Source organism: Acanthopagrus latus, chromosome 9, assembly GCF_904848185.1.
Source record: "Acanthopagrus latus isolate v.2019 chromosome 9, fAcaLat1.1, whole genome shotgun sequence".
In the NCBI taxonomy this organism is placed as follows: domain Eukaryota; kingdom Metazoa; phylum Chordata; class Actinopteri; order Spariformes; family Sparidae; genus Acanthopagrus; species Acanthopagrus latus.
Window position 1 is genome coordinate 30,433,144 of NC_051047.1, and position 15,896 is coordinate 30,449,039.

Consider the following 15,896-nt stretch of genomic DNA (forward strand, 5'->3'; position numbering starts at 1 on the left):
CTCTATCTTCAGATGATTACACTGACAGTGACTGATAAACAAAGCTTCAGTTGATGTTCACAAAAACATGCTGTTCAATAACTGCAGCAAATTGATTCCATCACTACATTGTTCAAACTGAAGATACTCTTTACTGTTCCCATCAAATAATAAAGAGCATAGTTAAAGGAAATGACTCCTCAAGTCAAACATTCACATCTCTGCATTATTATTACAAAATATACAACTGCACATTAGCATCACTATCATCACTATTACTATAACATAACTTTTGATACATCAGATTAATTTTGCTTGACAGAACAACCTCCTCAGATGTTTGTTAATTTCTTTCATTTTCAGTCCGTATATGATTGGATTGAAGAGCGGATGATACAAAACTGCTTGTAAAGTCATTATAAAATGCACAGTTTTTGGAAAATCTGATTCCATTCGAACTATAATGATGTCATATGCACACAAACAGGAAAAGCTGATTAAGACCAACAGGTGGGGTAAACAGGTCTGTGCAGCTTTTTTCCTGACATTTCTATTACTTTGGTAAGATATTATAAGTATCCTGGTGTATGTAAAAAGTATGAAGAGAAAAGGGAAAAGTCCAACATCTAACAGAGCAAAAACACCAAATATTGATCGTGCTCTTGAACTCACACAGTTGAGATTGTAAAATGAATTATTACAAAAAATCCCCTTTAAAGTCGAATGACAGAGTTTCATATCAGCACTCAGTATTACTGGGACTGAAGTTTGACAAGCAGGCAGAAGCCAGGCTAGAACCAAGAAAATACTGATGGTTGTTTTTCTCATGATAGTTGGATATTGTAGAGGTTTACATATAGACACATACCTGTCATAGGCCATGGCTGACAGCAGTAAGAACTCTGAACCACTTAAGGCGTAATATAGAAAAAATTGAAAGAGACAGGCTGAATATGTTATGATCTGTTTGTTAGATAATAAGTCAATCAGAAGCTTTGGGTACATAGCAGTGCTGAAAGCAACAGAGTTCAGTAACAAAGCTGCAATGAAAATGTACATTGGCTCATGGAGGTTTTTGTGCATCCAAATGAGGCACACGATAGTGAAATTACAGCTGAGTATAAGAATATATACTGTGAACATTATCAGAAAATACAGATATCTGTACTTTTGTACTTCCACGTATCCACTAAGAGTTATATATGTTACATTAGCTTCATCATCCATTGATGTTTATTAAAAATGAAAATAATTTATCTAAAATGAACTTAAATGTTCAGTAATCAAACAGGCAGATCACATAATCATCATACATGAATGATCACGTAAGCTCTCACTTCATGATATTAACATTCAACCTGTGCTAGAGCGACTTACTCATTCATATCTACCTGACCTTTAAATGGTCTTGTTGTGTTTTCACCCCTCAAAATTCAGAAAATGAACTATGTGGGACTGCAAAGTTTTTATGAGATTGCTTCACCCTCCAAGGATCTCATTAACTGCTCCATCAAAGCAGACGCTAATGTGATTGTCATCAAACTCTGTAGGCCTCTAGTCAATGTTTGAATCCGTTTTGTGCACGTGTCCCATTAAACAACAATACTGCGTACTGCATTACGAGACCACTGACAGTGTTGACATATTTTGATGACCTTTTTAATTATAAAATAAACTGGATGGACAGGAAGACGACCAGTTAGGTTTCTTACCATTTGCTTCTCTTTTGTGAATTGTGTATTGAACTGAATTGCAGTGAAGTCTGAGACATTCATGTTCCCCTCAGGATGAATTGCAAAAACTTTGGTAATCCTCAGAGTTTTCATCATTAGATCAAAGTTGTAATGTGTCCATGTTGACAAAGCATACATAAAAATGAAATACTCCTTTCACTGGAACAACCATTGGTTGGGGCAGGGCCTTTCTGTGTGGAGTTTGTATGATCTCCCTATACTTTAGTGGGTTTTAACTGTCCCCGTCTAATGCTCTGGAAAACCTCGCAGCACGCAGCTTTTACATAGAAAGTTGAGCCTTTAAATGAACTCAGAATTCACCAGAGACTCTGGTTCACTTTCTTCTCATTCCCCCTCTTCTCTGTGCTTTCGTAAAAATAAGGTCACCAAATCACTGCTGCAGCCAGGTAGTGAAGAAAAATAAACCTTTTAATGCTACAAGTTAGAATTTAACCTCTAAGCTTTCCTCTCATCAGTAAAATGTTCTAGAGCAGAGCAGAATTAGTTTTTACTGCAGGTGTTTATCAGTCCAGAGGATTCTCCTCTGCACCTGACTTTGTCTTCCAGAGATGACCAGTGCTCCACTCCACCCACCACACCTCACTCAAGAAACAGCAAAGCCCTACCACACATGCAGAGTTTTGGCTAAAAGTTAAATCTTTTCAACTTGTATGACTACACAAACGTGTGAATTCTGTATTGGAGTAGTAATTGCGTGGATGCAGCTCCAGTTCTGTATGTGTGTAATAATATATATAAAATACATGAATATATTCTTAAGGTTTAATATCTATGTGTAGAACAATGCCCCCTCACAGTTGTTTACACTCTAAACATCTGGAATCAGGGTAAGCAGACAAGCTATAACCATGGTGACGACTGTGTGGCAGGGCAGCACCAACTCTGCTTCAGCTTGCATGAACTGCATTGGGCTCGATTCAGGTTTGGATGTTAAAAAACACGGAACTCCTGTAGAGTTCAGGTTGGGATCAGTTTCTGCCTTGGCCTCAGTCTGGTCAAGACATAAAGATGCTGCCCGAGCTCTACAGTACAATGCACTACCACCTTTAGACTGTAACTGGCTCTTCATTTGTTTATTCTGGTAATAACGTATTAATAATTCTTGTGGTCCACCGGCCCACTACTGTTCACAGGAGGTTTAGTTTGTGTGGCTGCTCTGAGCAACACGTTTTGTGGTTAAGTGTATTATATGTTTTTCATCTGCGTCTTGTAGCAGGACAGAAGACTATCACTATGCTGCTCTGGAAATGGCACACAGGGCTTTGACTCAGTGTTGTCTGTGCTGTTACTGTTATGTTTTACATTATCTGTCTTCTCCTGAAACTAGACCATGTGTCTCCAGGGACCATGGATCCAGCAGTGTCTTTAACAGGTAATGCAGAAGGCTTTTTCGAATGACAAGCCTGAGCCTAGGCTTCACTCAGAGCGTTTACATGACACTCAAGAAAACCAAATTACTGGTTTAGTCCAACTATGATCATATTTTCAAAATGCATGTATGCGCCTTAGTCTGACTAAATTCGTACCGGATCGGATTTCTCATAGTTGGATTAACACACCTAGATTATTTGATTGACAGTCGCATTACTCCTGCATGTATATGTTCCATCGGATCAGATTAGATTTTGCGCTCTGTGCAGGCTCGGGACTTCTTTCAGGGCCGTAAGCTGGAAGTAGAAGGATGGCGGCGGCGGATTTCCTCCGAAATCACCGCAAGCAAGAGCGCCATTGTGCATCTAGTTTGTGTAATGATCATGTATACCATATACCAAATGTACAAAAATGTAGCTTCGTCTCGCTCTTTGTACGTCATCTTTCTCGAATGCCGAGGCAACTGGTGACGTAAAGAGGTCAGTCGGAGGTGTTTCTGTTACCACTAGTTGAAATGGGTACAGCGCCACCTATCGTACCGGGGTATGACATGCTTCGGCCAGTAATTCGATTTTCTCACCGGCATGTATACTGTGATAATTGCAGTTGTCTGATTGAGCAGCAGAGTGGAACTATGGCTGTAATCTGACTAAGCTGTGCATGTAAACGCACTGACTGTCTCTCTCTCTCACCTGCTGTGAGTTGGTGACAGAAACAATCTTGTCCTGTCTCCACGTCTCATATGGCTGAAATATGTAGACAATACAATATATGTGTTGCCCACTTCAACATATCAATAAATCAGTCTCTAAGGTTTATACTGTATGTCTGTCTTAGCGACAGTCTTAAATGTAGCCCAGACTTTAAATTTTTTTTTTTTTTTTTAACAAAAGACACCAACAAAAAAAAAAATCAAATTAAAGAAGTGGGAGAAATCTTGGGGAGTTAATTCACAGTGATATGCTTTCATCCATCACATCCATCACTACATTGTTCAAACTGAAGATACTCTATACTGTTCCCATCAAATAATAAAGAGCATTGTTGAAGGAAACGACTCCTCAAGTCAAACATTCACATCTCTGCATCATTATTACAAAATATACAACTGCACATTAGCATCACTATCATCACTATTACAATGACATAACTTTTGATACATCAGATTAATTTTGCTTGACAGAACAACCTCCTCAGATGTTTGTTAATTTCTTTCATTTTCAGTCCGTATATGATTGGATTGAAGAGCGGATGATACAAAACTGCTTGTAAAGTCATTATAAAACGTGCAGTTTTTGGAAAATCTGATTCCATTCGAACTATAATGATGTCATATGCACACAAACAGGAAAAGCTGATTAAGACCAACAGGTGGGGTAAACAGGTCTGTGCAGCTTTTTTCCTGACATTTCTATTACTTTGGTAAGATATTATAAGTATCCTGGTGTATGTAAAAAGTATGAAAAGAAAAGGGAAAAGTACTAAATTCAACAGAGCAAAAACACCAAATATTGATCGTGCTCTTGAACTCACACAGTTGAGATTGTAAAATGAATTATTACAAAAAATCCCCTTTAAAGTCGAATGACAGAGTTTCATATCAGCACTCAGTATTGCTGGGACTGCTATCTGACAAGCAGGCAGAAGCCAGGCTAGAACCAAGAAAATACTGATGGTTGTTTTTCTCATGATAGTTGGATATTGTAGAGGTTTACATATAGACACATACCTGTCATAGGCCATGGCTGACAGCAGTAAGAACTCTGAACCACCTAAAGAGTAAAATTGAAAAAATTGAAAGAGACAGGCTGAATATGATATGATCTGTTTTTCAGATAATAAGTCAATCAGAAGCTTTGGGTAAACAGAAGTGCTGTAAAGAACAGAGTTCAGTAACAAAGCTGCAATGAAAATGTACATCGGCTCATGGAGGTTTTTGTGCATCCAAATGAGGCACACGATAGTGAAATTACAGCTGAGTATAAGAATATATACTGTGAACATTATCAGAAAATACAGATATCTGTACTTTTGCACTTCCACATATCCACTAAGAGTTATATATGTTACATTAGCTTCATCATCCATTAATGTTTATTAAAAATGAAAATAATTTATCTAAAATGAACTTAAATGTTCAGTAATCAAACAGGCAGATCACATAATCATCATACATGAATGAACATGTAAGCTCTCACTTCATGATATTAACATTCAACCTGTGCTACAATGACTTACTCATTCATATCTACCTGACCTTTAAATGGTCTTGTTGTGTTTTCACCCCTCAAAATTCAGAAAATGAACTATGTGGGACTGCAAAGTTTTTATGAGATTGCTTCACCCTCCAAGGATCTCATTAACTGCTCCATCAAAGCAGACGCTAATGTGATTGTCATCAAACTCTGTAGGCCTCTAGTCAATGTTTGAATCCGTTTTGTGCATGTGTCCCATTAAACAACAATACTGCGTACTGCATTACATGACCACTGACAGTGTTTGACATATTTTGATGACCTTTTTAATTGTAAAATAAACTGGATGGACAGGAAGACGACCAGTTAGCTGCATTTTTATTTAGGGCACATAGCAGACGCTTTTGTCTAAAGCGACTTACAGTAAGTACATTTGTCACGAGTAAGAACCCACAACATGTTACTGTCAATGGAGTGAAAAAGAAAAAAACACAGAAACAATCTTCAAGCCCTTATGTAAGCATCGTAGTTCCTATTCATAAAGGGTGGCTTATGTGCAGAAGTGCTATGATTTAAGTGCTAAGGACAAGAACATACAAGTGCATATATGTTTTTTCTGTCGTTTTTTTGGTGGGGGAGCAGAGTGGGAGGGAGTTGTGCTATGCACAGTAGAGGTAAAGTCTGAACAAGGGACTCTTGAATCTTTTGCTGAAGATATCAAGTGACTCTGCTGTTCTGACATTGGTCAGGAATTTGTTTCACCACTGAGGCGCCAAAACACAGAAGAGTTGCGACTTTGCTGAGCGACCTTTGTTGACCTTTGCTCTGAGCGATTGCGGTACCAGCCGACCAGCTGATGTCGAAGAGTGAAATACTTGTGCTGGGGCGTGTGGTCTGACCAGGGTTTGGAGGTAGATGGGTGCAGTTCCATTGACGGCCTTGAAGGTAGGTCTGCTCAATTATGGAAAAAAATCATAATCATGATTATTTAAAGAATTATTTGGAGTTTGGAAACATGATGCATTTATTCAGCATTTCTCTCTAAAAAACAAACACTTTGTCTTTTATTTTGAAAAGTGACCAGATGTTATGTTGTTGTTTCGTTGTGTGACTTCCTTTCTGCTCTGTGCTAAATTTGGGTTTTGCTGATCTGCCAGAGATAATAGGCCTGCATATTTCCTCTGGAGGGCTCTGGACTGTCGGAACTGGGACTGAGCACATATGCAGCACAGCAGTTGTAGAGGGCGAATTTGAAGGATTGGGCCACAGCAGTGATGTTGGAGGCATAGGACATTCTCACATAGGTTCCTTACCGTCAATGAAGGTGACACTTTGACATCCTGGACAGTGACTGACAGGTCCATGTGAAGGCAGTCTTTCCTGGGATGGAGGAGTTCAGTTTTATTAAGACTGACTTTGAGGTGATGTGCAGCTGTCCAAGCGGAGATGTCTTCCAGACAGAGATGTATGTTGCAACGTGGGTGTTGGAGGATGAGGGAAAAGAGAGGAACAGTTGGGTGTCGTCAGCATAACAGTGGACAAGATGACACTGTAGGAGACGGCAGCTTATCCAGTTACTCTGTGGCACTGTTTTTGTTTTTACCTTTTTCTTCCCCTATTTTTTTTACCCTTTGTCTTTCCATTCCAACATTTCACTTCTTCACGAAAGATTTTACATGCATCCTGTGGATACAGTGGACTCTAAAAGACACACAGGAGTTGCTAGGTCTTATGATGAGCACACAGGGAAAGAGACACAACATCCCAGCGGAGCTGCAGAGAAGATACCGAGGCTGTAAGGCTGGGCGAAGCTAAAGGCTAAGGTAGCGGACAACCGGAGGCGCTTCAAACCATCAATTCCCTTCATGATTATGGGGAATGTCAACTCACTGCAGAATAAGATGGACGAGATGGCCACTTTGGAGAACCAGCAGATCTACCGTGAGTGCAGCTTGTTCATTCTGACATGCTAACGTGGACCTGCAGGGATTTACAGCAGTGAGAGCCGACAGGGACGCAAAGGCATGTGGCAAAAACAAAGGTGGGGGACTCATCATAGCATGTTTTTAATTAACCAAAGGAAATAAGCAATATAATTATGTAAATCTGTCGTCAGTATGTATGCAGTGTCTGTTTGTGTGAGTGTGTGTGCATGTGGAACCAATATAGAAACAAATAATAATGTTGGTCGGTCAGAGCAGAAGAGAGAGTGAGAGGATCCAGCAGGTCTGATTTATAGACACCTGAGCCCAGCCTGCTCAGGTGTGTTGCATCACTGATGGCATAGCTCCTCCCATCAACTTCCTGAAACAAAGTAAACACAAACAGCCAAAAGAGGACAGAGCAGGACCAACCCTGGGGTCATCACATCATATATGTCAACAATCATTGGTGTAACCCCGGCCTTGTCACCATGAAGACGGTTTTGTGTTTCCCTGGAGCTGCTGGCTGTTACCTTGCAGCCATACTATCTACCGAGGGAGTTGAGTCATGTGATCGCCCTCTGTGTTTACATCCCTCTGAGAGCAGATGCAGCTGCTGCCTGTGAAAGGATACACAGCGTCACAGAATCGCTGCAGATGCAACTTCCTGAGGCCTTCATAATAATTTCTGGATCATGTCACCTTGCACTCTATCCTGGATGCTTTTCACCAGGTTGAAGAACAGGACGATTGACTAACAAAGCATGGATAACACAGAGAGTCAAGGCTATCCTTAAGAAGAAGAACAAGGCCTTCAGGACTAAAGACAAACAGGAGATGAAAGCAGCACAGCTGTCAGAACCATCACAGACCACAAAGCAAAGACTAGCACAGAGGGGGGAGGGTGTGGAGAGAGCGAATGACCTGAATAACTTCGTGGTCGTCCACACGAAAATGCTCTTTTGCCAAAACGCACATGTATTGCATCGTTTTGGCCGACCGTCCACACGGATCCTGAAAACGCACTTTTTTGAAAATGGGTCTCAGGGTGGAGAAATCTGAAAACGCAGCCCTCCCGTTTTCATGTGGATGGGGAATCTGCATACTTTCCGAAACCATGACGCCATCGCCCCACCCCTCGACCTCTTTTCTCTGACCTCCGCGACGTCTCATAACAACAACAATGGCAGCCCACATGTTCGTGTTCATGCTGCAGAAGATATTGAGCCTTTCTTGCAACTTACATACCTTGTAGTTGAGTGTGAGTCGCAGCAGCAGTTCGACCTCATTACCGGTCCACACAAAAGATTCTGGTTTCCTTGCACTAGCCATTTTCATCTTCTTCTTGTTGTATTTGATTTCTCTGTCTACTGTTTGTTTACAGCACGCAAGCTTAATGCACATGCTCCGTGTCTTCTTCCTTTTTGATGAATGTTAAGCACCACCTATAGGCCTGGAATACGAACTACAGCGTTTTTGGTCATTTTCAGTGGATCCGTGTGGATATAAATATTCTTAAAACGATGATGAGGAAGACTGAGAAAAAAAGATTGTTTTCGCCTGTGTGTACTCCACCCAGGCAGCACAGCAGCGCCCCTCCCCCAATGGCCACAGCCATCCCCCACCCTGTTCTCTCTCCCTTACCTCTCCTCAGACTTTTCTCACCTCTTTCTTTCACACCAGCTCCAGCTCCATGCCCCCCACCTCCCCTTCCACGGCAGCTGAGCAGCACCCCTCCCCTCCCCTTCTCACTGCCTCATCCCTGCATCACAGCTTACCAGGTGAAAGGCGAACTGAGGAAACTCCGATCCCAGAAAGTAGCTGGACCAGACAATGTGCGTCCCCGTCTCCTCAAGACCTGCGCTGAACTTGGGGAACCGCTTCAACAGGTCTTCAACATGAGCCTGCAACTCGGGAGAGTGCCCTCCCTCTGGAAGACATTATGCATCATTCCAGTTCCAAAGAAGAACCAGCCTAGTGAGCTGAATGACATCCGACCTGTGGCACTCACATCACATCTGATGAAGACTCTGGAGCTGCTCTTCCTCGACCTCCTCAGGCCTCAGGTACAGCACAGTGAGGACAGCCTACAGTTTGCTTACCGAACAGAGGTCACTGTGGAGGATGCCATCCACTACCTCCTACACTGAACCCACTCGTATCTGGACAAGGGAAGTGGCACAGTCAGGATCCTCTTTCTGGACTTTTCAAGTACCTTTAATACCACCCAGCCCCTTTTACTCCAAGAAAAACTCACCAGAATGTGGCTGGACCCCTGCCTGGTTGCTTTCCAGCTACCTCACCGATAGATCACAATATGTCAGGCTGAAGGACATCACGTCTAATACTGTAATCAGCAGCATAGCAGCTCCGCAGGGGACTGTGCTGTTCCCCTCCTCTTCACTCTGTACACAGTGGACTTCTGCTAAACTCTGAAACGTGTCACATCCAGAAGTTTGCAGATGACACGGCCATCATAGGGTGTATCAGAAAACTGGGCATTGACTTCAGGAGTGACAAACCCAGACCCAAACCAGTTCTGTTGGAAGCAGAGGAGGTGGAGGTTGTGGAGACCTATAAATATCTTGGGCTGTGGCTGGACAACAAGCTGGACTGGACGAGCAACACGAAGCAGCGGTACTAGAAGGCTCAGAGCAGGTTGTACTTCCTGAGGAGGCTGCGATCCTTCAACATCTGCAGGAAGCTCCTATGGATGTTGTATCAGTCCGTGGTCACCAGCATTCTCTCCTATGCTGTGGTGCGCTCGGGCGGGAGCACAACAAAGGCAGACCTCTCCAGGTTTGAAAAGCTGGTCAGGTGGGCCGTCTCTGTGGTCCGCATGAAGCTGGACCCTCTGGTGACAGTGGCAGAGAGGAGAACCCTCAACAAACTGCAGGGCATCTGGACAACACCAACCACCATCTGCACACCTTCATCAGCAGCCAGGGGAGCCGGTTCAGCGAAAGGCTGCCCCTTCCAAAGAGCCGGACAAACAGACTGAAAAACACCTTTGTCCCCTGTGCCATCAAAGTGTTCAACACCTCACTGGGGAGGAGGACAAACAGGCAAACAGAGAGACTGAAGGACAGGGAGGAGAGGCCTGCCCAACCATAGACATGCTGGACTGTTCATGAACACAACATACAATAACCATGTGCAATAATAACATAACCATAACAGATACTGTATGTCTGTGTACACTTTGGGTGTTGGGTACTTAGTTGTCTTTTCTTTCTTGATCCTCTATATGTGTGTAACAGTGCTAGTGTGACATGGAGCTTCAATTTCCTTGAGGGAACCTCCCAAAGGGATTAACAAAGTTGTCTAAGGTAAGAGGAATTCTCTTACTATTTGCTTCCAGAGTCCTTGGATGAAATCCACTTAAGTACAGGGAGATCATGCAAACTCCACGCAGAAAGGCCCTGCCCCAACCAATGGTTGTTCTAGTCAAAGGAGTATTTAATTTTCATGTATGCTTTGTCAAAGCAAACCAGGTGGACGTAGACACGGTTCAGCAGGTAGATGATGATATCCTCAACTGGGGCTGGTAGGCAAACTGGAGGGGATCTAGGTGCGGCCTGACCATAGGCCCGAGCTGATCCAGGATGAGTCTCTCACGGGTCTTCGTGATATGTGAAAAACAGTAAATTGTTTTAGGCTGACACCTCAGCCTCTCTCTGTATTGTGTCTGTTGAGCATGTACATCACCTTGGACTGCCATCTAGTGGCCAGTCTTAACAAGGTATAAAAGGGAGGAGACTATGAGCCTTGTAAGCTCTCCTGAGTGCATCCTCACCTGTGCGCATCTCAATCGCCTTCACCTTTATCTCTGCTGGGTTGACACTGCATCTGTGTTACAAATCTCTCCTTTGTCTGGATTATTTGTGGTTCCCCGAGTAAGTTTGCTTTGAACCGTGTAATGTAATCATGTTCCATCTTTATGTTGATTTGGTTGCTTCAGTCTGTCTTAAGTTTGTTTTCTTATTATTAGGAGGCAGATGGCTCTCAAAACGACACCTTCAACATAAACAATTAGCTCCCTTGGTAAAGTGGAACAATGTGTGTGGAACTCAAATTTTGGGCAATTACTTTTATCCTTGGGGTGTCTAGATTTATTTTTGGTTGATCAAGTTTTAACGATGCGTGTAACCATTTTCCAATAAATGTATCTCTTTTTTTATTATTGAATGGGACTGATTGTATTGAGGGTTTGGAAATTGTATTAGAACACTGTAAATCAAATGTTTCATGTATTTAATCCAATCTCTTTATTTTCTTTCTGTATTTCCTTTTCATATTTTTTACGGTACTACAGCACACAATAAAATTTAAGCACCCGTTGAATCTCTCCGCCTCATTAGTTGACGCCAAGGGTCCGCTACAATACGTGATGTCAGTGCCACCGTTTGGTAGTTCAAGAAACCAATGGGCTGCGGTGTCTTTGGTACAGGAACAAGGCAGGACGTCCTCCATTACACAGGACCCCTCTTGAGGCTCAAGCTCATATTGAAGACACGATGAAACACTCCACAGAGCTGTTCGGCGCAGGCTCAGGGCCTGGAGCCTTACTGGCAGGGAGTTTGCTTAGCTGTCTCCTAACATGTAGCGGTCTAAATGGTGCAGGTCGAGGAGGTGGAGAGTTGGAGTCCAAGTAAGAGATGGGCAGGTAGCATGGGAGCCAGAGGAGGTGTGAGGAGTGGGGGATGGGTGTGAGGGGCTCATAAAGTTGGAAGAGGTGCTATCAGGAGGCAGAGGGGGGGTCAGAAGTGGTGGTGGCTGGAGACGGTCAGCAGGAGAGCCAGCAGGGGCTGCCTGTTGAACAGATTTAACTCGCTGGCTCTAACCACACTACCATCAGCTCCACTGCTAGTTGGTCTGAAACCAGTGATGGTCCTCATACCACTCCAGACCTCCCTCATGTTGTTCTGCTGGAGTTTCCTCTCCAGCTTCCTCCTGTAGCCGTCCTTAGCCTCTTTGATCTTCCCATTCAGTCAGCTCCCTCTGAATGTCCCTCAGCTCCTCCCTGTTGCCACCTCTGAAAGCCCTCTTCTACTGGTTGAGTATAGCTTTGACGTTTTTAGTTACCCAAGGCTTGTTGTTTGGGTAGCAACGCACAGTCCTTGCTGGGACAGTACCATCCACACGGAAATTGATGTAGTCTGTAATGCACTTGGTAAGCCCAGCAATGTCCTCTCCATGTGGCTCACAGAGTACATTCCAGTCAGTCACCTTAAAACAGCCCTGCAGAGCCTCATACCAGTCCTCTGATCATGTCCTCACTGTCTTTGTGGTCACAGGCAGCCTCTTCAGTAGAGGCACTTAGCAGGGGGTGAGAAGCACCAAGCTGTGGTCTGATCTTGCCAGTGGGGGAAGGGATGTGGAGGTGTATGCGTCCTTTGCATTAGGATACAGCAGGTCCAGGGTCTTCTCCTCTCTGGTTTTACAGGTCACATACGGGGTGAATTTCAAGAGTGTCTTTTTAATGGAGACATGGTCGAAGTCACCCAAGATTATAATGAGGGCACTTGGGTGTGCAGTCTGTAGTCTGGCTATTGTCGAGTAGATGACGTCACCTGCCGACGTCGGGTTAGCAGATGGGGGAATAGACACAGCTGCTACAATAGCATGTGAGAATTCATGGGGTAAATAGTAAGGACCAAGGCCCACAGCTACCAGTTCCATATCCAGGCTGCAGATGCGGTCTTTGACGGTAATGTGACCAGGATTGCACCACCTGTCGTTCACATAAACAGCAAACCCCCCTCCTTTATGCTTATCACTCTCAGTCCCTGTCAGCCCGGACAGTGTGGAAACCCTCGGTGGAAACATTGTGGTCAGGAACATCCACGTGTAACCATGACGCAGAGAATCAAACTACACTCCCGGTATTCCTGATGACTCCGGGTTAGCGCTGTAAGCTCGTTCATTTTATTTGCCAGTGATATCATGTTGCCCATGATAAGAGATGGGCGACGAGGCTAGTTTGTCTTCCTCTCTAAGTCTCCGATGTTCTGCTCCTTTTCTTTTCCCATAGCGATTCTTTCCCTCTGCATCCCCAGTGTGTTTTCTTCCAAAGTTGAGTAGGGATATCCTCCATCACCGTAGCCAAGCCGGCCAGCTTCAGCTCCATCAGCTGATCCACAGAGTAAACAATGCAATGTTGCTGAGCAATGGTCGAGTGGCAGAGTAAAAGGAGCAATTCCACCACAAGCGAAACAACAAAAACTCTCCACACAAGCATGTTTAGAGAGTATGTAGCTTAATAAATAACTAAAGCAAAAACTGAAAAAGTGAGATAAAGAAAAAAGATAAAAATTTTAAAACAAAGTAATAAAGTAATATGCATATACCGCAGCTCATGCACACTCTAAAACCCACCGGCCCAATACTGTCCACAGCAGGTTTAGTTTGTGTGGCTGCTCTGAGCAACATGTTTTGTGGTTAAGTGTATTATATGTTTTTCACCTGCGTCTTGTAGCAGGACAGAAGACTATCACTATGCTGCTCTGCTCCATGTGTCTCCAGGGACCATGGATCCAGCAGTGTCTTGAGTTTAACAAGTAATGCAGAAGGCTTTTTCGAATGACAAGCCTGAGACTAGGCTTCACTGTCTCTCTCTCACCCGCTGTGAGTTGGTGACAGAAACAATCTTGTCAACCCACACACCCTTTCCCTTGTCTCCACGTTTCATATGGCTGAAATATGTAGACAATATAATATGTGTTGCCCACTTCAAAATATCAATAAATCAGTCTCTAAGGTTTATATGTCTGTCTTAGTGACAGTCTTAAATGTAGCCCAGACTTTTTTTCTTTTTTCTTTTTCTTTTTCTTTTTTTTTTTACAAAAGACACCAACAAACCAACAAACAAACAAAAAAATTCAAATTAAAGAAGTGGGAGAAATGTTGGGGAGTTAATTCACAGTGATATGCTTTCATCCATCACATCCATCACTACATTGTTCAAACTGAAGATACTCTATACTGTTCCCATCAAATAATAAAGAGCATTGTTGAAGGAAACGACTCCTCAAGTCAAACATTCACATCTCTGCATCATTATTACAAAATATACAACTGCACATTAGCATCACTATCATCACTATTACTATAACATAACTTTGGATACATCAGATTACTTTTGCTTGACAGAACAACCTCCTCAGATGTTTGTTAATTTCTTTCATTTTCAGTCCATATATAATAGGATTGAAGAGCGGATGATACAAAACTGCTTGTAAAGTCATTATAAAACGTGCAGTTGTTGGAAAATCTGATTCCATTCGAACTATAATGATGTCATATGCACACAAACAGGAAAAGCTGATTAAGACCAACAGGTGGGGTAAACAGGTCTGTGCAGCTTTTTTCCTGACATTTCTATTACTTTGGTAAGATATTATAAGTATCCTGGTGTATGTAAAAAGTATGAAAAGAAAAGGGAAAAGTCCCAAATTCAACAGAGCAAAAACACCAAATATTGATCGTGCTTTTGAACTCACACAGTTGAGATTGTAAAATGAATTATTACAAAAAATCCCCTTTAAAGTCGAATGACAGAGTTTCAAATCAGCACTCAGTATTACTGGGACTGAAGTTTGACAAGCAGGCAGAAGCCAGGCTAGAACCAAGAAAATACTGATGGTTGTTTTGCTCATGATAGTTGGATATTGTAGAGGTTTACATATAGACACATACCTGTCATAGGCCATGGCTGACAGCAGTAAGAACTCTGAACCACTTAAAGAATAAAATAGAAAAAATTGAAAGAGACAGGCTGAATATGATATGATCTGTTTTTCAGATAATAAGTCAATCAGAAGCTTTGGGTACATAGCAGTGCTGAAAGCAACAGAGTTCAGTAACAAAGCTGCAATGAAAATGTACATTGGCTCATGGAGGTTTTTGTGCATCCAAATGAGGCACACGATAGTGAAATTACAGCTGAGTATAAGAATATATACTGTGAACATTATCAGAAAATACAGATATCTGTACTTCTGCACTCCCACATATCCACTAAGAGTTATATATGTTACATTAGCTTCATCATCCATTAATGTTGAAATAACTAAATGTTCAGCATGAAAACAGTCATGTATTTAACAGAAATTGAATCAGAATACATAGAACATGAGTATTTATAAAGAACTCTCATTTTCTCGATTCCAACATTCAGCCTGTACTTTAGTATCTGACTGAATCAACGGTACCTGACCTTGAATTGAATTTGGTGTGTGTTCCCCCCCAACATTTTGAAAATGAACCATGCCAGTGTGCGTAATGTTTTTTTTTTATTAGATTGCTTCAGCCTCCATGGATCTCATTAAACATTTGAGATGTCTGTTTTTGACAACCTGAGAATAACCCGGATTACATAACATGTCAGACAGCTCAAGGCTATTTGGCTTCCTGTGTTAATCTGACCAATAAGCAGAATGCAGTCCTGACAGCAGTTTACTATCGATTCAGATTTATTTTCACTTTGCTGGACTGAAATGCATTTCACATAATCCTTCAAGTAACACTAGAAGTCTAAACATACAAACCACACTTTCATTAAGCTATACACAGTAAAGGTTCTCTGTACAAGTACAGTCAAACTTTTACCCGTTGGGCTTTAAATGTAATACACAATCAACATGACATGTATTCTCTTTTGACAAGAGACTTAT

The 15,896-nt window shown here is 42.3% G+C and overlaps 3 protein-coding genes across 3 annotated transcripts; all 3 read right to left on the bottom strand.

Annotated features, from left to right (window-relative positions):
• Positions 1-279: 279 nt before the first annotated feature.
• Positions 280-1,206, bottom strand: LOC119025969 (olfactory receptor 11A1-like). Its single transcript, XM_037110017.1, has one exon. It carries the CDS (start codon positions 1,204-1,206, stop codon positions 280-282), a length of 927 nt encoding a protein of 308 aa, XP_036965912.1.
• Positions 1,207-4,265: 3,059 nt separating this feature from the next.
• On the bottom strand, positions 4,266-5,192 carry LOC119025956 (olfactory receptor 11H2-like). Its single transcript, XM_037109987.1, has one exon. The coding sequence runs from the start codon at positions 5,190-5,192 to the stop codon at positions 4,266-4,268; it is 927 nt and encodes a 308-aa protein (XP_036965882.1).
• Positions 5,193-14,351: 9,159 nt separating this feature from the next.
• LOC119025955 (olfactory receptor 11H2-like) lies at positions 14,352-15,278 on the bottom strand. Its single transcript, XM_037109986.1, has one exon. It carries the CDS (start codon positions 15,276-15,278, stop codon positions 14,352-14,354), a length of 927 nt encoding a protein of 308 aa, XP_036965881.1.
• Between the last annotated feature and the right edge of the window lie 618 nt (positions 15,279-15,896).

Bases quoted from the DNA above. Each gene is read 5' to 3' on its own strand.
- LOC119025969 (XM_037110017.1), bottom strand. From the start codon at position 1,206: ATGGATGATGAAGCTAATGTAACATATATAACTCTTAGTGGATACGTG.
- LOC119025956 (XM_037109987.1), bottom strand. From the start codon at position 5,192: ATGGATGATGAAGCTAATGTAACATATATAACTCTTAGTGGATATGTG.
- LOC119025955 (XM_037109986.1), bottom strand. From the start codon at position 15,278: ATGGATGATGAAGCTAATGTAACATATATAACTCTTAGTGGATATGTG.